Here is a 27,031-nt window from a genome sequence, read left to right on the forward strand (position 1 = left end):
TACATCACTGACTCTCCCCGCTCTCAGCTCGGGCTGGGTGAGGCTGTTTCTCCTCATTCAGGGACGGTGAGGCCAGGGAATTCGTTCCCGCCCTCCGCCCTGCAGGTGATTAAAGGGAGGAGATGGGACTATTTTCCCCGGCGGAGGGATTGAGTGAAGGTTGTCGGTGAGGCGTCCCTAGCTGTCTCCCGGGGCAGGAGGCGGGCATACAGAAGGGGTAACAGCTTCCCCGCAGGCGGGGCGGGGGGAGCCTTGCCCAGGCGACATGGAGGCCAGAGGCAGCTCGGCTGCAAAAGAGGGGCGAGCCCCATCTGTGCCCAGGCCACCGCAGGACCCTGCATGTGTAAGTTGAGCTTGTGGCCTTCGGGGCGTGGCGATCTAGTGCCCCATTACACAGATGGGGAAACTGAGGCACAGAGCGCGGAAGCGATTTGCTCACAGCCACACACCCAGCCAGTGTCAGAGCTGGAAATAGATCCCAGGCGTCGTATGCCCTCCTCTAACCACTTGCTGACACTGCCTCTCTTGGGCAGGAGGGAGTGGTATCGGTGCCTGGAGACTAAGCAGCTATTCCTTCCTTCCTTCCCCAGTCCCTGGGTCAGTGATGTCCTGCTCCGCCACATAAAGACAGTCCTATAGGCTTTAGTAAGAGCAGATGTTATTTGCAGGTATGTGGGTAAGGATACTAGTTTTCTGACACTTAGTCACTGCAATTGTTAAACCATTTTCACTCAAACGTTCCAAAAAAATTCATCTTTGGCCGGAGACCATGAATGGATTTGTAGCTGACAAGGACTTTATAGAAACAAGTTGTGATTTACTGAAGAGAGAAACTTAGCAAATGTAAAAACAAGGAGGAGTTATTGCTGATACAGACTATCACGGCTATTCCTCCAAAACCTGTCACCTTAGCAAATGTAGGAACCCATCCTTAAATATATTGCTCTTGGCAGAGCAGTTTAGGAAAGCACAAGAACGCTATCCAACAGGGTAGGACAAGGAATAAAATAGGAAGACTGCACCAATTGTAATTATAGCAGGGAATTTTAGTTAGATAAAATTATCTCCAGGGCTAATACAGTGACGTGAGAAACAACTCATTTGATTTTGAGATTACAGGGACAGCAACTAACCATGAAACTGACGTTTAAATATTGACAGTAATTATTCTTCTTTAAGAATTTAGAAACCCTTTGGTCATTTCCATCACAGCAAGTTTGATTTGTCCAGTGTTTGAAAACTAAATGTTTACTCCCTGCACTCTAGTTTCATTTGCTCATGCTTATTTTAATGTTGTCTCCAGCCTGACTCAATAACGTCCCTAGAGGCAAGGAGGGGAAGTTTGGATGAAGACTGGCTCATAAGGGTTTACTGTCCAGGATCCCAACGCATGTATGATGTGCAAGCTCCAGAACAGGTGAGTAGCTCGAGAAATTGGTTTCAGCATCCCCTGGGCTTGACAGGGTCAGAGCTAAGTGTGGGACAATAAGAGACTGTACATAATATCTGAAATTATTGGATCAAGACTCCCTCTAGTTTCTGAGTAGTATTTGTTAGGCCTCCCTGTGAAAGGAATAAGAAATCCACTGAAGAACTCCCAAACTTATTTCTTGTTTTTTTGGTGGCCCAAACCCACTAAAAAGGGCAAAAATAAATAAATAAAACAGAGAAAAAATAGAAAGAGAATGCTTAGCTTTAGTGTAAGGGTATTAACAACTTCTAGCAATATGTCTGTACAAGACCTATGATTTTGGAATTGTCCCCTCTCTGGAACTCTGTTGAACAGTAGCAGCAAAATTACCTGCATAACTAGGGAAGTGAGACGAGCAATTGCATTTTCTGTGGAGATAGCACAATAGTGAATCCTTAGGAAATGTGTGCTTGAGACTCTAACCTTGAAAACCATGATTAAATGCCAGTTTACAGCACTTGTTAATGGATATCGCTTTTGGGGCTGTGACCTGCAAACTAGGCAAAGATGTAGCTTTATCCCAATAGCTGTTTGTCAGTCATTTACAACAAATCCTCCAAAGCTACTTCTGGAAAAGCCAAGAAGGTAGATAGTTGGTTAGGTCTGGGTTGATTTAAATTGGTGTAAACTGATCCATACAAACAGGTGGATTCTGCAAAGGAAAGGAGAGTCTCTTTTGGTGGGAGAAGAGGTGTGGGAGCCCTGATTTCTTGGGGGATGTTTAATTTGCTCCTTCTGTCTCCTCCTTGAGCAGGGTAAGGTTGAAAATCCAACTCCTTTCCCCTCCGGTTAGGGTAACACCTAGTTAAAATCACTTACAGTTTTCTGGAAACTGTAAGGCCATCGTCAGTCCACTCCACTGTTGTCTGTACTCATCAGGAAGAACAGCCAGCTGGTGTCTCTATCCTGCTTGATCAGTGGTCTATATGTGTACCTTGCATTTCTTGTGCTAACCAGAGTAATCTAGACAAGTCACTTAGCATTACATTCAGCCTTTATACTGGTAAGTGAGCCTCATAGAAGCAGCATTGACCATTCTCGAGGATGAAACGATTCTCTCTGCCAGGTGAAAATAAAGTGTATGTTAAATGTTTATTTTATTCTTAAAATCAGGAAAGCTATCTCCTAGTTTCAAGTAAACACAGGCCTCCAGATCTGTCTCTTTCCAGCCTGCCCATACAGACCCTCATCTAGCCTCTGTTCAGCATCACATTCTCCAGTCCAGAACCTGCTAAACTCAAAAACCTCTGCGTATTTCAGGCAAATAGGTGCATGGCTAATGTCAAACACCAGAATTTGGCTTCTCGTAGCCAGAATCCAAACAAAATGGTATAAGAGAGGACTAAGACTTCATCTCAACCTGAGTCTTTAAGGTTTAGAAAAGCTTGTGCAGCCAGCATCTCTCTCTCTCTCTCATGGTCCTTGTAACAGGCAGATACCTACAATAGGTTGACTTCCTAAATCTGCATCCTGTATATCCTCCCTTCTCATGAAGAATCATCCCCAGCTGGACCGTTTTGGTCTCTCTTACAGAAGAACCCAGCCATGCAACAAGGACAGACCTCTCTTCTCTTCCATGCTCAAACATCCTCTCCTTGTCAAACACGGGGTGGAGTCTTACATGATTGTTAATATGTTGTAAGCAATTTTGCTTTAGGTAACTAGATGGAAGGGAGGCCAGGTTTTTTTGTAAGCTTGGACAGTATAATATTAAGGTGTTTTCCTCATTTTAAGCCTGTCCAGGGAATCTCACCATCAGTGTCTGAGAAGATCAGAACAATAAGCACTCTGTGCAAAAGAAAATCTTCAAAAGATTGGCTAATGCAGGAACCCTCAACTCCTTTGCAGGTACACGGGGTATATTTTCTCTTTCAGAGGGAGTAGTTAAGTGCATCATCCTGTATGATATCAGATGTAATGATTCTTCCATCCAGCTGCTTGTCCATCAATCTGTGCTTTTTTGTTTTGTTGCACAACACCCTCAGTTTCATCAACTTTCCCAGCCAACAATTACCAAACAGAAAATAGACCCTGAAAAACATTGACCACAATATCTATTGCTTTCCAAAACTAGGGAGAATAAATGTTTTTTCATAGACTCATAGCTGAAGGTCAGAAGGGACCATCCTCCATTCCAGTGGTTCTCAACCAGGGGTATGCATACCCTTGGGGGATATGCAGAGGTCTTCCAGGGGGTACATCAACTCATCTAGATATTTGGCTAGTTTTACAATAGGCTACATAAAAAGCACTAGCAAAGTCAGTACAAACTAAAATTTCATACAGACAATGACTTATTTAAACTGCTCTATATATTATACCCTGAAATGTAAATACAATATTTATATTCCAAATTATTTATTTTATAATGATATAGTAAAATGAGAAAGTAAGCAATTTTTCTGTAATAGTGTGCTGTGACACTTTTTTTTATTTTTAGGCCTGATTTCATAACCAAGTAGATTTTAAGTGCAGTGAAACTTGGGGGTACTCAAGACCAATCAGACTCCTGAAAGGGGTACAGTAGTCTGGAAAGATTGAGAGCCACTGCTCCAGTCCGACCCCCTGTAGTGTGCCCTGAAACTCAGCAGGCTCAGGTTGTGTTGGACCAAATGGAAAATATTCCAAAGTTGAAGGGAGAATTCTTTGCGAGAAGTCCCCTCCCTCCGCACTGCTGATTGCACTACCCACTCTGTAGGCTATGGGGTGACAGCAGAAAGAAATCTTCTCTGGGGCCAACGCGATCAGCTGAGGGGAGAGGAGGGAGCTGGCAATCTATTTTACAAGGCTTCGCAATCTACCAGTTGCAGATCTCTGCTCTAGTCTATTCGTCCTTGATTCTGATATGACTCAGGCGAGGGGATAGTAAAGTATGTTTGTAGGAAGTACCTATCTATCCCTTTCCTAATGGTTCGTAACATTCTGTTCACTTTTTTGACTGCTGCTGCATATTGAGCAGATGTTTTCAGAGAACTATCCAAAATGACTCAAGATCTCTTTCTTGAGTGGTAACAGCTAGTTTAGACCCCATCATTTTGTATATAAATTGGGATTGTGTTTTACAATGTGCATTACTTTGCACTTATCAACAATGAATTTAATCTGCCATTTTGTTGCTCAGTCACCCAGTTTTGTGAGATCCCTTTGTAATTCTTCACAGTCAGCTTTGGACTTAACTATCTTGAGTAGTTTTGTATCATCTGCAAATTTTGCCACCTCACTGTTTACCCCTTTTTCCAAATCATTTATGAATATGTTAAATAGGAATGGGCCCAGTACAGATCCCTGGGGGACACCACTATTTACCTCTCTCCATTCTGAAAACTGATAATTTATTCCTACCCTTTGTTTCCTATCTTTTAACTAGTTACCAATCCATGAGAGGACCTTTCCCCTTATCCCATGACTGCTTATGTTGCTCAAGAGCCTTTGGTAAAGGACCTTGTCAAAGGCTTTCTGAAACTCCAGGTACACTATATCAATTGGATCGCCCATGACCACTTGCTTGTTGACACCCTCAAAGAATCCTAACAGATTGTTGAGGCGTGATTTCCCTTTTCAAAAGCCATGTTGATTCTTCCCCAGCATATTGTGTTCATCTGTGTATCTGATAATTCTGTTTTTTACGGTAGTTTCAAGCAGTTTGCCATGTATTGAAGTTAGACTTACTGGTCTGTAATTGCCAGGATCACATCTAGAATGTTTTTTAAAAATCAGCATTACATTAGCTATCTTCCAGTCATCTGGTACAGAGTCTGATTTAAGTGATAGGTTACAGACTACAGTTAGTACTTTTGCAATTTCACATTTGAGTTCCTTCAGAACTCTTGGGTGAATACTGTCTGGTTCTGGTGACTTATTACTGTTTAATTTATCAATTTGTTCCTAAACTTCCTCTATTGACACCTTAATCTGAGAATGTTCCTCAGATTTGTCACCTAAAAAGAATGGCTGCAGTGAAGACAGATGCATATAATTCATTTAGCTTCTCCACAACGCCCTTGTCATCCATTAGGGTCCTTTAGCATCTTGATTGTCCCGTGGCTGCTCTGATTTTTTGGCAGGATTCCTGCTTCTGTTGTGCTTAAATAAATTGCTGGTAGGTTTGGTGTCTTTAGCTAGTTGCTGTTCAAATTCTTTTTTGGCCTGCCTGATTATACTTTTACACTTAACTTGCCAGAGTTTATGTTCCTTTCTATTTTCCTCAGTAGGATTTGACTTCCAGTTTTTAAATGATGTCCTTTTATCTCTAACTGCCTCTTTTAGTATGCTTTTTAGCCATGGTGGCTTTTTTTGCTCCTTTTACTGTTTTGTTTTTGTTTTTTTTATTTGCGATATACATTTAGTTTGAGACTCTATTATGGTATTTTTTTAACAAATTTCTATGCAGCTTGCAGGCATTTAATTCTTGGGACTGTCTCTTTCAATTTCCGTTTAACTACCTTCCTCATTTTTGTGTAGTTCTCCTTTTTGAAGTTAAATGCTACAGTGGTGGACTTTTTTGGTATTTCCCCCCCTACAAGGATGTTAAATTTAATTACATTATGGTCGCTATTACTGAGTGGTTCGGCTATATTCACCTCTTGGACCAGATTCTGTGCACCACTTAAAACTGAGGGCTTGTCTACAAACCACCGCTTAAGTCGATGTAACTTACGTCACTCACAATGTGAAAAAGCCACCCCCCCCCCCGAGTGACGTAAGTTACATCAACTTAAAGCGGTGTCTACATTATGTCGGTGGGAGAGCTTCCGCCTCTCATTGAGATGGTGTAATTATGCCGCCAGGAGAGTGTTCTCCTGTTGGCATAGCATGTCTTCACTAGATGTGGTGCTGGGCCGACGTAGCACAGTAGTGCAGATTAGCCCTAAATCAAGAATTGCCTCTCCCCTTGTGGTTTCCAGGACTAGCTGCTCCAAGAAGTCATCATTAATTGTGTCTAGAAATGTTATCTCTGCATCCCGTTCTGAGGTGACATGTTCCCAGTCAATATGTGGATAGTTGAATCCCCCATTATTATTGGGTTCTCTGTTTTTGTAGTCATTCTAATCTCCCTGAGCATTTCACAATCATCATTACCCTCCTGGTCAGGTGGTCGATAGTATATTCCTGCTGCTATTCTCTTATTATTCAAGCATGGAATTTCTACCCATAGAGATTCTATGGTACTGTTTGATTCATTTAAGATTTTTTACTATATTTGACTCTATGCCTTTCTTCACATGTAGTGCCACTCCCCCACCAGCATGACCTACTCTGTCATTCCTAAATATTTTGTACTCTGCTATTACTTTGTCTTTTTGATTCTCATAGTTTCACCAAGTTTCTGTGATGCTTATTATATCAATAGCCTCATTTAATACCAGGCTTTCAAGTTCACCCATCTTAGTATTTAGTCTTCTAGCATTGGTATAGAAGCACTTACAAAATTTGTCAATATTTAGTTGTCTGCCTTCATGTGATGTAATTGAATGGGACTCTTTCCTTTGACTGTTTCTTTTCAGTTCCTGCCTGCACTTTATCAACTTCTCTCCTCTCCTCCTTACTAGAATAAAGAGTATCCCCTGTAATAAATTCTCCCCTACGGGATGTCTGTCTGAACTGTGTGTTCCTCTGCACCTGTCGGCTTTCCCTCAGCCCTTTTTACAAAAATTTCTCTGACCTTTTTAATTTTACATGCCAGGAATCTGATTCCGTTTTGGTTTAGGAGGAGCCCACTATTTCTGTATAGATTCCTCTTTCCACAAAAGGTTCCCTGGGTTCCTAATAAGCCTGAATCCCTCCACCAAACACCATCGTCTCATCCACTCATTGAGAGACTACAGTTCTGCTAGTCTAACTGCTCCTGTGTATTGAACTGGAAGCATTTCAGAGAATGCGACCATGGAGGTCCTTGACTTTAATCTCTTACCTAGCAGCCTAAATTTGGTCTTCAAGACCTCTCTCCTACCTTTCCCTGTGTCACTGGAGCCTGCGTGTACCTCAGTCACGGGCTTCTCCCCAGCACTGCACATAAGTCTATCTAGATGTCTGGAGAGGTCTCCAACCTTCACACCTTGTGGACAATTCATGATGCGGTTCTCCCGGTCATCACAAACCCCACTACCTATATTTCTAATAATTGAATTCCCCATTACTTTTACATGTTTGTTCCTAACAACTGGGGCTCTCCCCCGGCGGGATATCCTCACTGCGAGAGGATACTATGACATCTGGAAGGCGGGTTCCACTTGTGAAATCATTTCCCTCCGCTCCAGCTTCATGTTCTCCTTCCCTAAGGTATCCATACTCCTCAACAGCACAGAGGAATGAATGAAGGGAGTGAGGTGACCAGACAAACCAGTTTGAGGAGGATGTTCCAAGTAGAAAGGGCAAAATGGAAGAAGGCATGGAAGCATTTGTGAGAGGAGACAAAAGGGTATCAAGGCAGGTTCCACTGGTGGAGAGGTGATAGCAAGGCCCGTGAAATGAGACCAAGCGATAGATTTAGGCTGGGGCTTCATATTGTAGGACTTTGAAAGCAAGGACAAATATTTGAACCTGATGCATATCAGTGTGCAGCGGCAGTCAAAAAAGCTAACAGAATGTTGGGAATCATTAAGAAAGGGATACATAATAAAACAGAAAATATCATATTGCCTCTATATAAATCCATGGTATGCCTACATCTTGAATACTTTGTGCAGATGTGGTTGCCTCACCTCAAAAAAGATATATTTACTCCTTCTCATAACACAAGAACTAAGGGTCAGCAAATGAAATTAATAGGCAGCAGGTTTAAAACAAACAAAAGGAAGTATTTCTTCACACAACACAGTCACCCTGTGGAACTCTTTACCAGAGAATGTTGTGAAGGCCAAGACTATAGTAGGGTTCAAAAAAGATCTAGATTAATTAATGGAGGCTACTAATCAGGATGGGCAGGGCAGCCTCTGTTTGCTAGAAGCTGGGAATGAGCAACAGGGGATGGATCACTTGATGATTACCTCTGGGGTCCCTGGCATTGGCCACTGTCGGAAGACAGGATACTGAGCTATATGGACCTTTGGTCTGACCAAGTATGGCCATTCTTATGTTCATAGTGAAGTCACTCAAAGAGGGGGTGATGTAGCTGAAGTGCTGGGCAGGACAATGAGCGCTTTAGAGGATACCCTTGGCTTCCACTTTTGTCTTCAACTCTTCCATTAATTCCCTACTTCCATGGAAGGCAGACATCCAAGCAAAATGTCTGTAGCCTTGTTCCAGTACTCCAATGGGAGACCCTTTGGAGAGCCCTTCAACCAGCTGGTGGTAGAAGCCTTTGAAAAACGGAAATCTCTTCCCTGGGCTAAAGAAACTGGGGCAAAACTAACAACCAGTATGTCTATAGGGGTCGGCAACCTTTCAGAAGTGATGTGCCGAACCTTCATTTATTCACTCTAAATTTAAGGTTTTGCCTGCCAGTAATACATTTTAACCTTTTTAGAAGGTCTCTTTCTAGAAGTCTATAATATACAACAATAGTTTAGTTATATGTAAAGTAAATAAGGTTTTTAAAATGTGTAAGTAGCTTCATTTAAAATTAAATTAAAATGCCGAGCCCCCCGGACTAGTGGCCAGGACCCAGGCAGTGTGAGTGCCACTGAAAATCAGCTTGCATGCCACCTTTGGCACGCGTGCCATAGGTTGCCTACCCCTGGTCTATAGAAATAGACATTATTTTGGCACTACCATTTACCCAGATACCAGAGGATAGTCAGGTTTCAGAAGAGGAACATGGAATAAGGGCAACGGATGAGAAAAAATCAGGAATGATTTCAGTGGCTCAGCCTCCATCTTCGGGAAAGAATGCATAATTTATGGCCTCAGCTCTTCAGTGAATTTAAAGTGCTAACACAGTACAGAGGGCCCTAGAGAGACCTCCTGCACTTTGGTGGCCATCCTGTTTCCTTTGTTATATATAAACCTTAATGTATAACTCTTTCTTAGTAATGTGTGCCATAAAATAGACAAGATACACAATTTGGAATTTCCTGGCTTGATCTTACAACCTCAGTGTTGCTTTAATGTTAGTTTTCTGCATTCAGAAATCACTTCACCAAGTACTAAAATGTGGCCATCTCTAAGGTAGAGCACAGCAGAGGTTTAATAGTGCTCAGGAACATCGTACAACTGTAAAAGTAAGGTGGTAGAATTTAATAAGTCAAAGGTATCTTCAGAGCTGACGTCATGACAAACACTGTGGCATATACTGAAACAACTTTGTCCCATAGTACAAAATCAACCTACTCATTTGTTCTGTAGATAGACCGGGGTGGGCAAACTTTTTGGCCCGAGGGCCACATCGGGGAATAGAAATTGTATGGTGGGCCATGAATGCTCACAAAATAGGGGTTGGGGTGCGGAGGGGGTGCAGGCTCTGGGGTGGGGCTGGGGATGAGAGGTTTGGGGTGCACGAGGGTGCTCCGGGCTGGGATCGAGGGCTTTGGAGAGCGGGAGGAGGATCAGGGCTGGGGCGGGGGGTTGGGGTGTGGGGAGAGGCTGAGGGGTGCAGGCTCTGAGCAGCGTTTACCTCAAACAGCTCCCGGAAGCAGTGGCATGTCCCTTCTCCGGCTCCTACATGGAGGCATGGCCAGGCGGTTCTGCATGCTGCCCCAACTGCAGGCACTGCCCCTGCAGCTCCCATTGGAGTGCATAGGAGCCGGAGTGGGGCTATGCCACGGCTTCCGGGAGCTGCGTGGTGCGGCCCCCGACCCTGCGCTCCAGCTGGAGCGCCGGAGCGGGGCCAAGCCACGTGGTGTGGCCCCGGAACCAGTGCCCTGGCTGGAGCGAGGCCGAGCCACATGATGCGGCCCTGGTCCCAGTGCCCTGGCCGGAGCGGGGCCGAGCCACGTGGTGCGGCCCCGGAACCAGTGCCCTGGCTGGAGCGGGGCCGAGCCACATGATGCAGCCCCGGAACCAGTGCCCTGGCCGGAGCGGGGCCGAGCCACGTGGTGCGGCCCTGGTCCCAGTGCCCTGGCTGGAGCAGGGCTGAGCCACAGCGTGCAGCCCTGACCTAGTGCCCAGGCCGGAGCACCAGAGCGGGGCCAAGCCGCTTAAAATGGCTCGGCCCGCAGACTGTAGTTTGCCCACCCCTGCGATACACAGTATCACAGGGAGCATCTGACTGTAAAACTGACATTTGTCATCTTCAGTTTGATTATTTGTTATATGCACACATAGGTAAATGTTCTGGCAGCATTTAGAAACTCCTGGGGAGTTTGGTTGGCTGCATTGTAAGAAAACTACCCTTTTAGTGTGTGCTGTGGCTTTTGACATGTTTTAATGCTGTTTCCAGCCCTCTTCAGGAGCGCCTAACATGGGTGGTTCAGAGAACCAATGGTTACTAAAGCTGAAATGTCCAAGGTCCCAGACAGAGTATGACCTGCAGACTCCAGAACAGGTGGGTGACCATTCTTTCCTTCAACCATAGTTTTCACCCTGCTAAACCCTAGAATGGGGCACCTGAAACCAACATCTATAATGGGGTACCCCAGGAGTTTTTACATTTACATGGCTTTGAAGAATATAAATACTAAGGGTTAGATTTTAACGGGTGCAGACTTGTAGAGGGCCAGCACAGAACTTACAGTCTGATCTTGAATGGTACATTGGGAATGGACACGGTAAACTAACTGCGATTATGTGAATCTTGGCCAAGATCTTCGTAAGCCTGTGTTTCAAAACTGCTGAGTACCCTCAGCTCTCCTTGGAGTCAACAGAGTAATGAGGCTTCATTGCAGCCAGAGTCTCTAAGATTAAAGTCTTTAAAGCTTCTGCAGCCAGAGGCTTTTCCATTGTTTTGGTCTTGGAGAGAGACTAGTATTTCCCGAGAGCCTGATTTACAAGAGCCTCATGCTTTTTATTTTCTCTCTTAATGATCTATCCTCCCTATCGGCTGAATCCTACTGCATTACCTGCACTGAAGGCAACAAATGTGCTCCCTCCCCTGCCCAGGGAGTAGTTTAAGCAGCTCCCGGATCCTAGCCAGCATGGTAGTTCTTTCTTCATGCTCATTGCCAATCAACAGAAGGGTTTCTCTGGTTACATCTGCAGCCTTAGCACCTTGTCTTGTGGAATATCTGGGACGCACCTAGTCAATACTTAGATGGGAGAACTCCAAGGCAAACGTAGTGGGCCAAATACACTAAAGCTAGAGCAGGAATCTATTTGGCCCAGCATGCTGCAGAACGTGGTATTGTTGACTGAGTCTTCAAGATCAACCAGCACCTTGGCTTGGTGTTGGGGCACTGTGCTGTTGGAAGAGATGTAAAACCGAAGACCCAGCCCTGTATGGACATTAAATATGCTGTGGCCATTTCTGCAGGAATAGGGGTGTTAGCCCTGGGGTCCTGCCAGATTTCAGTTTGGGTAATAAAATTCTGCCTAACTCTATTTGCAGCTGTTTCAGCTTGATAAGGTATTTTAAACTTCCTGTCCTAAACCATTGCTGTGCACTGCTAAACTGGTGCTGCAAGACAATTTGCACAGCGGTGGTTAGTGAAGTGTGTAAGGCACCTTGGGATCCTTTGAGGTGAAAAGTGCGATAGTTATGCCCCAGGTTGTAGAGGAATTGGAGTTTGGTACCTAGGTGGAAGGATGAGCAGTGTGATTTCTGTAAACCAAAACTGTATGCAGACTTTTTCCTTCTGTTAAATCTCTGCAGAGGGCCACCTCATCCCTGGCTAGGAGCAGATCCCCAAGCACTTTTGGCAGAAGTGCTTCTGAAAGGAAAAAAGCTTGTGAAGATTGGCTAACACAGAAGCATTTTTCTCAAGTGCAGGTAGGACAGAAGCTGTATTTTTGCAGGGATGAGGAAAAAGTAATTAAGTGCAAAGTCCTGTAAAATTTCTGCTGTGTGGACAATACATAGTGGTTTGCCACCTTTGGGAAGAGTAACAAAAAGTTAACAAGTGAGAAGTGTTTTGGGGTGGAAAGGTAACTTACATGGCCAAAGCGTCTAGTTTGAAATGGTTCCCTGCAGCCTGAGGCTCTGCACAATTCACTTGGCCCCATCATCATCCTGTGACAGATCCATTCAGTTCCATGCAGTCTCCTGTGTGTGGGTGAGTTGGATAAGACCTTAACAACTGGGGTCTTGTCTGCTTTTTTTAGGCATTTTTTTAATAAGAGACAGGAGTTTTCTTAAGAGAAGTTTGTCATCCTTGGGCAACATTTTCCATCCCTTTACTGTTGTACAGTGTGAGTGTTAGTTGCTACCCACCACACCAGAGGTAGCTGCATTTTAATGGTGCTATATGGCTATAATTAGTATTTGAATTGAAAAGAGCTCTGTAAGATATTGTTAAAGGTGGCCTGCAGTCATATAATACAGGTCTATCAGGTTTAGTGTAACATACTGAATGTCCCAAATCACCAAGGTAAAAGGGCCATTCAGCTTATTATGAAATATAGAGTTCTCCTTCTTTGGTTGCCTGTAGTTGCTGCTCCTTGGGTCTGGTTCCTGCTCCATGCATTGTTCTGCTGATATCACGTCAGTAAGAGAACCTGCTGAAGCATGAAACCCGTCTACAGGGGCGATGCAGATGTCTTTTTAAACTACATAGTGTGGTTTTGCAAAGTGAAAAATAAAGAAACAGATTTATACACATTGGGATATAAAATAATATAGAACTTGGCAGAATCATGGAAGGTGGGAGGCTCTTTCTTTCCTTGCATAGGCCAGCTCCAGACACCAGCTGTGTTCCATCAATGATGTGGTACCATCAGCACATTAGGGGTAAACAAACATAACACAGGAAATTCTAAGTTAAGACTAAAACTTCATTCTTAAACGGTGCTATCGAGCATGGGGATTGTAATAGAGTTGGCTTGTGAAATCATCTGCAGTAGCAATGAAAGGCAGGAAGGGGAGTGAAGAATAACATTTCAGCCTCTCTCTGGCTTTGGTCTACACTCAAAGTGTTGTCCTGGAGTAACTACAATGATTTAAAATTATACTGGTGCAAACCCTTAATGTAAATACACTTAAACTGGTTTAAACCTTGCGTATATCAGGTTAATTTAAGCCTCAAGTAGGTTGGTTTAAGCAAAGTCTATGTAAGTGAGGTTTCAATGAGTTTGTGTGTATCTACACTAGCTGTTTGTTTCAATGAAATTGAATTGATTTTAAGTTGAGTTAATTACACTGGGACAACTTGTCCAGTGTAGGCCAGCCTTTAGTGCCTTACCACAGCTATGGCCCTTACGTACAGAACCCTGTGCAGTTTGGGTCTGAAACTGACCAGTTCACTGAAATGCGAAATATTTATCATAGATTTTTAAAGGTGAAGTTTCCTGTTAGAATCTTTCCTGTAAAATATAGAATTGCTTTCTCTTTTTAAATTAATACAGTACCTGTAAAAGGTGATGGAGATTGACAGTCCTGGAGACCAGAGTCCTCTGTCTATCCCATAGCTTCCTCGCCTGTGTGTCTCAACCATGCTCTGGAGGGAGCACCTCTATGAGTGAGAGATTTGTTCAGTCTCTGTTGTGCGTTCATTCCTTGGTCTCAGTGCTGAGACTGCTAATAAGGGTACTTGCAGTGGTTGTGGTACTAGATTAGGCCTTAGGAACTCTTTATTTAAAAACTAGATTGAGAACATCGGTTCAATTGAAGGTTACAAATTTAAACTTTTTTTTTTTAAAGTTTCCGGTGTGCTGTAATTGACAATGTGGTGATAACAGCTCCTCCCTGTTCTTATTTTCAAGGCTGTGGATTGAGTTTAGAGATGGCGGGTGTTTAGTTGGGAGATATGGAGGGAACTTTGTGTAAATAAATATTTGGGATTTACAATACAGAGGGGTTAATAAACTGGGAAGGGAAAAGGAAATGCACTGTAAGATTAAATCTTCCTAGGAGGTTTTCTTCTCAGGAGGGAGTTCTCCCATATTCTCTCTCATACTTGAACTGATGCTATCTTTCCTCTCTTGTCTTCTTATCTGCTTTTCCTTCCCATGTTCATCTGAGCATCTAAACACAATGCCTAAGAGTGCCCCCAGCCTTTCCATCTTTGCTGATCAAAGAACTTAATCTACTGTACTGATCCTTATTATTTTGAAATCAGAGTTAATTCTAATGACTATTTTTTATTCAGCAGTTTTACTTCCCAGTTTTGCTGGTATTTTGTTAGGCAGTATCTAATGAAGGCCAAGATATTATTGCTGCTATCCAGTCCATCTTGGATAGAGAAAATTATTTTGTAAAGGTAAGAAACATATATTTGTCCGTTTCAGCATATCCTGATAACGACATAAGAAAACATGTGGGTGTAAAATCTCTGCCCATCAACAGTTGATGGTAAAACGTCAGTTGTTGATAGTATTATAAGACAAGTTATCACAAGATATGTGACCTTTGAGCCAAATTCTGCTCTCAAATATTCCGTTGTGAATCAGAGTAAATAGATTTTCATCACTGTAATTCAGACCCCATATCTTTAGTTGAGGCCTTGTGCCTTTCTTTCCTTACTGGAAGAAAAGTGTAACTCATAGTGTCATTTTACCTACAGCTACCTGAGCTTTGATGTTATGACCCATGTCTTCCTCTGTGCTTCTTTCTCTATAGACTGCCAGGTTTTCATTTTTGCTGCTATAGATTTATCTGTCCTCTTGGTCACTCATAGCTCCTGCTGCGATGGTGCCAATCCCTAGCATTCCACAATCATGTTAGACTCCCGGATCATAAGATTGGCTTAAAAACCATGAGATGTTTTTCACCTGCCCTCTGATTTTTCCACCTTTGGGGTGTGGGATCATTTCAGATTCAACATTTAAACTTAAAAATGCATACAGAAATACAAGCCTGCCTTTTCACTGCTCAGAGAGGACTTAGCTCACCCTCCTCTATCCCTTTGGGTGTGGGGTGCTGACATTTTATCTCCCAGCCGTAACTAGTCAGGGTGGGCATTCTTCCATGTCCCTGCCCACAGTCCTCCTGTCCCCCACTGAGTCTCTCTGAATTCACTTGCTCCCATATTTCTGGCTTTTCCCTTCTGTGCTACATCACAGTCCCTTGCACCTCATGTTGCCCTGCAGCCCCATACTCGATGTGGCCTGATGCTCTAGGAAAGAGATTAAAACTTTACGGTAAATTACTGCTGTGTTTAATGCTGAATTTGCTATGGATTCCCAGCCTATTTGGCACCACCCTTTTCCCTTTCTGCTAGGCCACCACACAGGGCTCTGAAAGGAGGATGCACTGAAGATGGGACCCTAAATATGGGCTTACAACCAGTCTCTCGCTTAGAAGATCAACATTTATAATGGGTCTTTCTGTTTGGTCACTTAACTGCCCATTTCCACCTACCCTTCCGTTCACCCCACCACATCTGGACTCTGTTTTCTGTATAGACCTCTGATATCTCTGAAAGATGAGTGCTTAATAGGTTACCTAAATACATTAATATCCTCTGCCTCTCTGTCATGTAGGAGGTGGACAAGTATTTGAGACACAGAGATTTCTTAGAGCTGAGAAAGAAGGAGATCCAGTACAAGAAATGGCTGGAGCGTGTTTCAGAGCCGCTGCTGCAGAAAATTGAGGACAAAGTTGACAGCCAGTCAAGTGAAGAAATAGAGGAAAGGAAACGAAAGCAGCTCTCTCTATATTTAAACTACTGTAATAAGAAGGTATCCATAATGATTTTATCATTGTATGGGTTGCACATTGAGGGCTGCTGGCAAAAGCACCCATTGTTGACCTTTTAATTGATGCACTGTGGCACACCTATGAGATCTGCATTAGTCTTGTTTGTAACTGATCTTTTTTTCTTGCTAACAACATAATTGTGGTTTAAACTAACAGCTATTGTGTTAAGGTAATATGGTAAAAAAAAAAAAAAAGCTGAATGATTGGATTGTCCAGTGTACCACATACATATGAAATGGTTCCAAACTGGATGTGCTGTAATGAGAAAATGGTGGGTTTTACTCAGTGGGCTGTGAAACGTTTAGCATGAAAACCACGTGCTAAACAAACCTCCATAGAAGAGGTCAAGGACTGAATGGGTCAACAGAGACTGAACTATACTCTCACCCCTCAAGATTTTTTCCAGGATGGTTTTGCAGCACATTGTCAGAGCAGCATGGGGAAGCACTCATTTCTATGTTCTACCTCTCCTGTGAAGCAGCAGGACTACAGGCTGAGGTGGTGCCAATGTAGTATCTTAACAGAATTTTCAAGGTAGAGTGACATTACCAATTACTTCAGGGTTGCACAGGGCTGAAAAAAACACTCAGTGACTTGGGTGCCTTGTTTCCAGTGGTTTAATACTCAAAACTAATTATGCTCAGGGTAGAAAATGTCATTCTTTTGTAAATTTCACACTGCTACTGGGCGCTTTGAACACACAGGACAGCTGCTGCTAGAGTTACACTTGAGTGTCTCTTAATAGAAAACTGCTAAAGCCATTCTCTGGTTCATGAACTGGATGTAATAGATGACAGATTTCTTCACCAAATAGTGACTGAACCAACAAGAAGTGATGCTATTTTAGACTTAATTTTGATAAGGACTGAGGACACCATAGAAGAGTTGGCTGTAGAAAATAACCTTAAATCAAGTGATCACAAATTAAGTCAGTTTAAATTAAAAGGAAGGATCATCAAAAACAGTTCAGTAACTAAGGTTTCTCAAGAGACTTTAAGAAACATAATTAGTAAAGTCAACTGGACTGAAGAGCTCAGGGATTTAAATGTGGAGAAGGCTTGGACTTTCTTAAAGTCAAAAGTGCAAAAACTATTTGGAATTGAGTCCCAAGCAAGGGGAAAAAACTTGTAGGGCAGCACTCCGACCTAACTGGATGAATAATCACCTCAAAAAGGATATTAGGAGTAAGCAAAGATCCTAAAAAAAATGGAAGAAAGGATTGATCAAAAAAGAAACCTACTGTATATACTCATTCATTAGCCCGTTCGTTTATAAGCTGACCCGCCAAGATGGTTAGGTAAAAATAGGAAACACTGTATGACCCTTTCATAAGCCGATCCTATATTTCAGAGGTTGGCAAACTTTGACTCCTGGCCTGTTAGGGTAAGCCGCTAGCGGGCCTGGACGTTTTGTTTACCTGGCGCGTTCACAGGTACGGAGCCCCTCAGCTCCCTCTGGCCGTGGTTTGCCGCTCCCATTGGCTGGAAACGGCGAATCACGGCCACAGCGAGCTGAGGGGCTCCATGCCTGCAGACGCTCCAGGTAAACAAAACAACAATGTATTAGATATTCAATTCAATGATTCCATAGAGTTTAAAATCATCGAATTTTGGTGTAAACCCCTTTATAAGCCGACCCCCGCTCTTTGATGTGTCACTTTTTTACCAAAAATATTCGGCTTATGAACGAGTATATATGGTATGTCTTGGTGGTCAGAAAGTGAAAGGATAAAGTGAGAATAGTCAAAAAGCAAGCGGCGTTAGAGCTTGCAAAAGGAATTAATACAAATGATAAAAGGTTCTTCGGACATAAAAATGAAAAGAGAACAAGAAAAGAAGAAATGGGCCTCTGTGCAGCGAGGATAGGGTGGAGATTAAGGATAATATACATATGGCACAAAATGATAATATAGAGCATTAGGGCGAAGGTAGAATGGCTGATGGGAATAAGTGTATAGAAATGGAAATTACCACATGAGAGATGAAAGCAAAACTTTTAAGAGTTTACTGCACTCATATCAGAGGAACTGGATAATTTCTATCCCAGAATACTGAAAAAAGTGGCACATAAGATTGCTAGTCGGATTGCAAAGATTTTTAATAAACCTATCAAATCTGGGTTGGTACCATATGACTGGAGAATAGCATATGTAATACTTATATTAAAGAAAGGGCAAAAAGGGACATTGTCAACTACAGACCAGTTAGTCTGACCTCAATAAGTATGCAAGGCATTAGAACAAATTCTGAAGGAAGGAGTAATTAAAGATACGGAGGTAAATGGAAAATGGAATAAAATTCAACATGGTTTTCCCAAAGATAGGATGTGCCACACTAACCAGATGTCTTTCTTGTGTAAGATAAATTATTTTAAAAGAGCAAGGACATGCAGTAGATCTAATCTGTCTTGTCTTCAGTAAAGCATTTGATGCATACTACAATGGAAATTATTAATTAAGATAGAGAAGGTGGGTAAGGAGCTGGCTAAAACAAGGTAACAATGGGTTGGGCTGAAAGGAGAACATAAGAACATAAAAACAGCCATACTGGGTCAGACCTGAGGTCCATCTACTCAATATCCTGTCTTTTGACAGTGGCCAATGCCAGGTGCCCCAGAGCGAATTAACAGAACAGGTAATCATCAAGTGATCCATCCCCCATCACCCATTCCCAGCTTCTGGCAAACAGAGGCTAGAGACACCATCCCTGTCCATCCTGGCTAATAGTCATTGATGGACCTATCCTCCATGAACCTATCTAGTTCTTTTTTGAACCCTGTTATAGTCTTGGTCTTCACAACATCCTCTGGCAACATCCACAGACTGTGTTGTGTGGAAAAATACTTCCTTTTGTTTGTTTTAAACCTGCTGCCTATTAATTTCTTTTGGTGACCCCTAGTTCTTGTGTTATGAGAAGGAGTAAATAACACTTCCTTATTTACTTTCTCCATACCAGTTATGGTTTTATAGACCTCTATTATATCCCTGCTTAATCGTCTCTTTTCCAAGATGAGAAGTCCTAGTCTTATTAATCTCTCCTCATACGGAGCCCGTTCCATACCCCTAATAATTTTTGTTGCCCTTTTCTGAACCTTTTCCAGTTCCAATATCTCTTTTTTGAGATGGGGGCGATCACATTTGCACACAGTAATCAAGATGTGCACGTGCCATGGAGAACTATTGGGCTGGAGGGAGGTTACTAGTGGAGTTCCTCAAGCGTCAATGGGTCTTGAGACCCATCTTAGTTAATATTTGCTTTAATGACCCTGGCACAAGAAGTAGGAGTGCACTAATAAAATTTGCTGATGACACAAAGTTGGGAAGCATTGTCAATACAGAGGAGTATTGCAAAATTGTACAGGAAGAATTGGATGACCTAGATCACCAGAGTAATAGAAATGGGATGAAATTAAAAAGTACAAAGTTCAAGGTAATGCATTTAGAGACCAATAAGAATTTCTGCTGTAAATTGGGGCATCAGTTAGAAACAACAGAGGCAGAGAAAGACCTGAGTGTATTAGTCAGTCACAGAATGACTATGAGCCACCAACGTAATGTGGCCATAAGAAAGAGCCGTATTAACGGCATTGAACAAGTCATTGATAAGATCTCATCTGGAATAATGTATATAGGTCTGGTCACTCATGTTCAAGAAAGATAAATTTAAATAGATGCAGAGAAGGAGTACTAGGATGGTCGGAGAATGGGGAGCATATTTTATGAGAGCAGACTAAAAGAGATTGGCTTATGTAGACTAGCAAAATGAGGGCTCAGGGGGAATATGATTGCTTTCTATAAATACATCCAGGGGGTAAACGCCAGGGAGGGTAAAGAGCTATTTAAGCTAAAGGTCAATGTTGACACAAGAACAAACGGATATAAACTGGCCCGGAGTAAATTTAGGCTGGAAATGAGAAGAAGGTGTCTAACCATCAGAGGAGGAAGGTTCTGGTACAGCCTCCCAGTAGGGGTGGTGGGGGAAAACAAGGAGTATTAAGACACAGCTTGAAAAGTTTATGAACAGGATTAAATGACTGGGTTGCTTGCACAGCAGGATACTGGAATTTATGATCTATGGGGTTCCTTCCAGTCATCCTTCATACGTAACTTCAATGCACAAAACAGAACCGTCACATCATCTACCACTGGTGAAATAATCATTTATGCTTCTAAAATGTCTTTTCGGTCAAAGGAAACAAGTCTTTTAGGAGCTCTACCCATACAGCATCATGGGAATGTAGCCAGCTGGATGTGAGAGCTGTAGGCAATAGGCACACTGTGCTATAGTAGTGAAACTTTGGTCATGGAGTTTGAGATGCATGTGAAAAGTGACATGGAAGCTTTAAAAGTCCACACAGAGCAAACAGAACCTCAGTTTCTAAGGTTTAATCAGAACATCCCACACAGTAAACAGCATGGAACTCAGTTTATCTATTTTGGAAGGATGAAGGGCTTGGTCAGACTTTTTACTGAAGGCATGGGATTCAGAACCTCTGGGTTCAGGGATATACTGTAGATACCATATTCAGCCAGCCAACCTCAGACTGTGATCCAGTAGGATCTCACAAGCTGGGCTGGGTCAGTAGTTGGATGCGACGCCTCCAAGGAACACCCAAGTGCTGCAGGAAGTGGTGTTTATTACTTGGTTGCTGGCACTTTTCTCGCTAAGTCATGGTGGCTCCAGTTCCCCATGTTGCTGAATGAGAGCCTGGCTACTTGCGATTGTTAAAGATACCATGACCTTTTTCATAAAAACTAGAGTGTCTTAGCCAAATTCCAAGTGAGGCGATTCCACCCTGCCTACCTCTATTCCACCCTACAGTTTCAGCTCTGTATAGTATTCTCCATGCCTATAAACTGTGCTATATAGAGGGCTTCCTGGCAGTGGTGGGGGGAGTGAGGCTTATATAATCTGCTTTACCTTGTGTGTGGGGGGGTGTTTCTTGTAAAACATGAGATCCTCAGAAGGAAAATACCAAGTGTGGTGGAAAAGCTGAGGGCTCTGGGTAAGATGATGTAAGTAACCTACCAACATATCATGACCCCCCAGGCCGGTATCACCATTTCACCACTTCCTGGAGTTCTCAGGGAATCCAGGGCACATTTTCCTTAGTGAAAAGCCCAGCTCCCCTCTTGTATCATGAATTTGGGGGCTTCAGCCTTACCCTACAACCTGTGGCTGTGAACCCTCTAAAATCCTGCAATTCTCGGTTCCCTTGGTGCATGGCCCTGTGTAGCAGTGGGGCATTAATTTGCATTCATTGTGTCCATTTGTGAATCATTTTGAAGGACTGAGACATTTCTGTGGCGTAGATAAAATCCCTGATGCTGGCTCACCTTAAAGCTTTCTTGTTCTGATGTTTTCTCCCTTTTTGTCCATTTCTTTCTTCCTGCCTTTCTCTCCCTGCCATTAGCCTTCCCCTTCTCCTGGCCCCCCTGCCACCCTACCTCACTGCCCCTCTGTCATCAACCGGATGCCCCTCTCCATCTCCATCCTTCTCCCTCCATTCTCCCGCTTCTTCCTCCAAGCTCCCCCGCCCTTTCCCACCCGACTCATGCTTCCTCCCTTCCCTTTCACTCTTCTATCACTCTCCTATTCCCGCACACCACTTGTCCTCCCCTCTTGCCCATTCCATCCCTCTGTTCTCCCTCACTTCTATCAGTCACTCCCTCCCTTCCCCCCATTTGTCCAGTCTCCCCCTCTCTTCCTACGGTCTCTCCCCTCCCTGACCTTCCAAGTGCCCCCATCTCAGTCTTTCCCTCTCCCCAGATCTCTGCCGGCTCTCTCCCCACAGCTTCGCTCCTCCCTCCCCCCTCTGGCTCTGCCAACGTTTCCCCCTCTCCCTGTCCCTCCATTGTCCCTCCAATCTCCTCCCCTCCTTCCCCCTATCCCATCCCGCCAGACAGCCTTCCCCTGACTTCCATTCTCCCCACTCTCTCACTTCCCCCTTCCCTGCCAGTCCCACAGCCAAGGCCATGGGTAGCGGATGAATGGCGACATGGCCAATCATGGCCCGAAGATAGAAGTGGCTCTGCTTCCATCAGGCCACAGTTGGCTGAAGACAAGGGTCTGCTCAGCTGCACCAGGCCGGTATCAGGTGCTCAGTCTTTTCAAACCTCTCAGCTCTTCAGCAGCAGTGGATGTCACTTCCATCTCCTGCTGAACGGCTGAGCTACGGCCTGGGGGGGAGCTCCGCTGCACTTCATAACAGCATGGCAGGGACATGGAGGGGACTGTGCACCGATGCTTCAGAGAATAGCATAGCCGTCAAACTATGCCTGTGCTTCCATTTACGCTTGTACGAGGGACTAGCCATGAAAGACTGTAAGCTCTCCCGGGCAGGGATGTAACTGGGTACATGTTTGTACAGCACCTAGCACAATGCTGAGCCTGATCTGAGGCCTCAGTGCACCACTATGATATAAATATTAAATACAAAGCAAGGGATGGCACTAAACATTGCATGAAACTGCTGCTGTGAGGAGTTAGAGCTGCGTAAATAACAGACTCCTCCATCCACAGGACACTCTGTAAATGTATCTGTAACCTGTGCTAGCTAGTCCTCAGCACTGCTACCTCCAGTCCCTGCATCAGCATCATCAGCCATGACCTGAGCTATTGCTTGCTTCCCACACAGGGCAAGGTGGCTTTGGAAGATTATGATTCTTCAGAGTACGACCCTCTCTTCCTGAATACACATCCCACCTATTTGAAGGTACGTCCGACTGCCGCTTTTTGGCTTTTAGGTGCACCCTCTGATCAAGAAAAGTCTAATGGCTAATGAGACAGCTGGTGCCTGTTGTTACTGATTTGTTGCTCTTAGGGTTGGTCGTTCAGTTTGGCTCAGGGCGTTTCCACTTGCATTAGTTTACAAAACTGAGTCCCAATCTTGCTGCCATTGAAGTCAAGGAGAATTTGATAGTTGATTTCAGTGGAAGCAGGAGAGCAGGCCTCTGTTCCTTCCATATTAAACTCAGTAGTTAGCTGGGTGAGTTCTGAAATATTTCAGAAGAGTTTTTGTTTTACGGTACTCAAATTTACAAAGGTCACCTGGGCTAAAGTTCTTTGACCAGGGCTTGGTGTGTCTCACAGGAGGCAGGGTGTGTTTTGTTCCTAATACTGAATCACGCTGGTTTGGCTGACTTGCTGGGTGAATAATCCTACATTTCATGTGGCTTGGTTTTGGTGGGAATTTAGTTTCCTACAAAAAGCCTGATGCTCGGATGTAGTTTTTTTTTTTTTTTTTTTGTAAAGACTCTGCCAAACTTGTGCAGAACATGGGAGAGGTAATGAGAGGGTACTTAGCGCAGGAGACTGGGACTCCGACTATATTCTCAATTTACCATAGCATTGCTGGGTTGTTTACCACCTCTGAAAAGTAGGTTATTAACCGGTTTGTGCCTCAGTTTCCCATCCATAAAGTAGAACTAATGACACCTCCCTACTCACAGGGTGTTTTGAGATGTAACTTTTGTCTGTGCCATTTTGACCCCCTCAAATTAGTGTTTTTCTTGGTGCAAGCGTATGAAATACTGTATTTGTTATAGGTATCAACTCCACCTTTACACGATCCGCTGTTAAAAGAGGTACAAGGAAGATTTCTTGAGGGCGGGCTTATCCAGCAATGTGAGACAGGTACTTAATATCATCCATATTCTTTAATTCGCGGAAGCGTTTCACACAACAACGAGAGCCATTCTGGCTAGCAATAGTGCTGCTGTTCACATTAGTTACTGTTCAACTCCCCACAGGAAGAATATACTCGGCCAAAGAAAGGAACGACCTATATAAGGCAAAGTTGCCATTGCTTCCTTTAGGCCGGCAAAATATGGATGCAGCTGATTGGCTGAAAATACCCCCAGGATATGTAGAAAGTGAGATTCGGCAGAGGAAGAGGTAAAGTCCAACAAATCTGCTGAGTGGTAGTAGATGCACCCCCGGTCCTGTCTGGTCATAGATCAAAGTGCTTGGAAGGGCAAATTCAGGTGGTTTTACTGGTGGAGTCTACTTATTTCTGTACACTTTGTGAGAAATTAGTGCTGGTGAAAGGGGCTGGATTGCCTCCTGGAGAAGTGAGGGGTGTGTGAATCTATGTAACGAGTGTGGGGTGGGAACAGCACGGTTCTCCGTATGGCCCCACCTGGAATTCCTGTTCCAGTGTCTTAAGGGCAAGGGAGCTCTGAACTAGAGATGGGTTGTGCTGAGTCATTTCTTGCATTGCTCTGGGCCAGGCCTGGAGGCCAACCCTACAATTTAGCCTCTTTAGAATAGGGGAGGATGGATAGTCAGATGAGGATTTCATATGGATGTGTCTGAAGGCTCTTAAAAGAGCTAGAGTTTTGCTGCTGTCACTAATGTCACGCTGTGTGAGCAAAGCAAGGCGTCTGATTTACAGCTGCTCACTCAGCTTGTTTTACATTTGATCATTATGTTGTGACAGTTTTGAGGTTTTTGCTTCTGGCAGCCCCCATCCCCAACCATGCATTGGCCCTTGTGCTCCCAGTGACGGTATCCTGCACCACCGGGCTACATCACAGAGCCAGGAGGCTTTAAGAAAATATCACAGGCACTCTAGGAAAAGCATCAATTATGCTTAAAATGCCATAAGCAGGGAGATGGTTTAAAGTTCAGCTGATAAGTATCTTGTAGTGAAAGATGCAAAACAAAGAAAATTATTACAGCTCAACTATAATCTGTTGAAAACTTTGTAATGGGCGCATGTCCTGGCCAAAGCAAATACTGCTAACCCTGAGCGTCCTCTAGGATTCTAATTCAGGCTGCAGATGGGTGTTGAGATACTAGAGGGGGGATGCGAACTTCATCATGCCCTAGTTTAGTGCTCCCAGTCTGTGGGCTGGGAAACAGGACAGTGTGCTCCGTGGGCTGGCAGAGCATGTGAGGAGCCTTGTGCCGAAGGGAGTGGATCAGCACAGCTGCTGAGATGTGGAAAAGGAAGTTTTCAGTAAGGGTTCTGACTCAGTTCTTTAAGGTCCCTGTTGGTGCTGGTTCACCACAGGCCTCTTAAGGAAAAACCTGCCCCTTATGTGCAATGATAGCAAAGCTGAACCAAGTGAGAGGTTTTATTCCTTGTCTCTGTGTGGGTTTGCATGGGCAACCCTTAGGACAATGGCTCCCTCACCCTCTTTGGGCTGGAGCCCCTCCCTGTGCGAGACTCTCATGTAGGCTCAGCCTTCGCTACATCTCACTTGATTGGTTTCTGTGCTGTTGCTTTCCATTCCTCACTTTTTCTGCCTTCTCTCTTTTTTCCAGTTCTCTGCCACCCATCCCTTCTTCCCTCCTCACTTCCTTGGATTTAGGGGCAGTGTCACCGTCCTCTGGCCATAGAGCCTTTGGTACTGGGCAGCACAGCACTCCTCACGTCAGTTCACGCTCTCAGTCCTATGGGCTGTTATTGTACCTAAGCTTTATTCCAGCATCCTGTTGAGAGAGAATTTGTGGGTAGTGGCAGGTTCAGTCACCTGATCCAATTTTCCTGTTACGAGAACATTTGTCAGAATAACTCAGTGCAGTAAATAGCTGGAGCAGAAGCATTGTTGATTTGGAGCAATCATTTGTATGTGACAAAATGTTAATGGCTGTTACCAATCTGATTTCTGTTAAAGGCGAAGAGTGAAGAGAAACCATAACGCTGGCAACCTGGACTTCAAGGCCTGGGCTGACAGCACGTGTCCTCCCACCCTTTGGAAAGAGGAGATGTATATCTACTAGAAAGTTAGATTTGGGATGTGTGCCCAGGACCTTCTTCCAAAGCAACTGACCACTTGCCAGTCATCTTGACAAAATGCAATAAAACCGGCTTGCTAACTAACCATTCCTTTCTGAAGTGCCAATTGCATAACTGTACAAAACCCAAAGAAATGCAAAATACTCTGCGCTACATGGATTTCCAGCCCCACTAACAATACTGTACAGACTAAAAATCTGAGAAAGTTAAAATGGCAGGAGCTTCATTTAAAAATGTCACTGCATAGACACAGATTACAATGCTAAAACACGGAAGCTTATCGCAATGCTGTGAAATATTTGTACTGAAAACAGAAATAACTCACCAACATTTTCCCTACTTTCCCAGCCATTATATAGCCTTTTTAACAATCCCAGAGACTGCCTAACTAAACAGACAACAAGCAAGACAGGAAAAGGACATTTCTAGAATCTGCACATTACTACATAAGGTGCTCTATTAAGACTCCAGGTCTGATTTCAAAAAGTGCAGTGAAAACAGGTCCCTGCGTTGTCCTTTTCATGACCCTGAAGGAGACCAACATTCACTTACTAGTTCCAGATCTTGTTTATTTTTCAGTAGGCTAGAACTTTGAGGCTGGGGCACCTTGAGAATCTCAAAAACAAATCCTCTGTCTGAATAATGAGCAAATCAAAGTGCCTCTGGCCAGCCAACCTCAGTTTGATGGAGGAAGGTAAGTGTAGCTTCTATAGTAGTTAAACAACATTCTCAAGCAACTGTTTGAGCTGGTATTTACTTCACTGTTAAAACTTTGTAAGTTAAAATAAACATATGCGTGTGAAGTATAAAATACAGTTTGCTTACTAATATCATACCACGTTTGAAAGACTTTCTGCGGGAGACTTATAAGGTGCACAAACTGAGATGACTTTTAACAACAATGGTCCTAGAAAGATTGAGTTACCCCCACCAGGCATGGAAATAGAAGGCGCATATTCCTGGAAGACCAATACTTACCATTCCAGCTGTATTAACTTCTGCCAATATTCTACAAATTGAATAGTTTCAATACCTTTAAAATATTGGGCCATTACCCATCTCACTAGGGGTAGGCTGCAATTAAATACAAAATGCAAAGGTTTGGCAATCACACCTTATTTTCTCACAACAAAATGCTGTCCCCTTAAGAT

General features: G+C 43.6%; 1 protein-coding gene across 4 annotated transcripts; it reads left to right on the forward strand.

The window, feature by feature from the left end:
• The first annotated feature begins 241 nt into the window (after positions 1 to 241).
• On the forward strand, positions 242 to 26,974 carry FAM228B (family with sequence similarity 228 member B). Of its 4 annotated transcripts, XM_054023685.1 has the most exons (11): positions 242 to 343; positions 1,304 to 1,417; positions 3,206 to 3,319; positions 10,788 to 10,892; positions 12,156 to 12,272; positions 14,623 to 14,697; positions 15,920 to 16,117; positions 22,773 to 22,850; positions 23,683 to 23,770; positions 23,887 to 24,031; positions 25,759 to 26,974. In XM_054023685.1, the coding sequence occupies exons 1-11, from the start codon at positions 266 to 268 to the stop codon at positions 25,862 to 25,864; spliced, it is 1,218 nt and encodes a 405-aa protein (XP_053879660.1). In that variant the 5' UTR covers positions 242 to 265; the 3' UTR covers positions 25,865 to 26,974. The 4 variants fall into 4 exon arrangements, with proteins under 4 accessions (XP_053879660.1, XP_053879661.1, XP_053879663.1 ...); XM_054023686.1 differs by lacking the exon at positions 14,623 to 14,697; XM_054023688.1 differs by lacking the exon at positions 3,206 to 3,319.
• The last annotated feature ends 57 nt before the right edge of the window (positions 26,975 to 27,031 follow it).

Source organism: Malaclemys terrapin, chromosome 3, assembly GCF_027887155.1.
Source record: "Malaclemys terrapin pileata isolate rMalTer1 chromosome 3, rMalTer1.hap1, whole genome shotgun sequence".
In the NCBI taxonomy this organism is placed as follows: domain Eukaryota; kingdom Metazoa; phylum Chordata; order Testudines; family Emydidae; genus Malaclemys; species Malaclemys terrapin.

Bases quoted from the DNA above. Each gene is read 5' to 3' on its own strand.
- FAM228B (XM_054023685.1), top strand. From the start codon at position 266: ATGGAGGCCAGAGGCAGCTCGGCTGCAAAAGAGGGGCGAGCCCCATCT. The intron at 1,418-3,205 runs GTGAGTAGCTCG...CCTCATTTTAAG, and splicing joins ATGTGCAAGCTCCAGAACAG to CCTGTCCAGGGAATCTCACC. The intron at 22,851-23,682 runs GTACGTCCGACT...TATTTGTTATAG, and splicing joins CACATCCCACCTATTTGAAG to GTATCAACTCCACCTTTACA.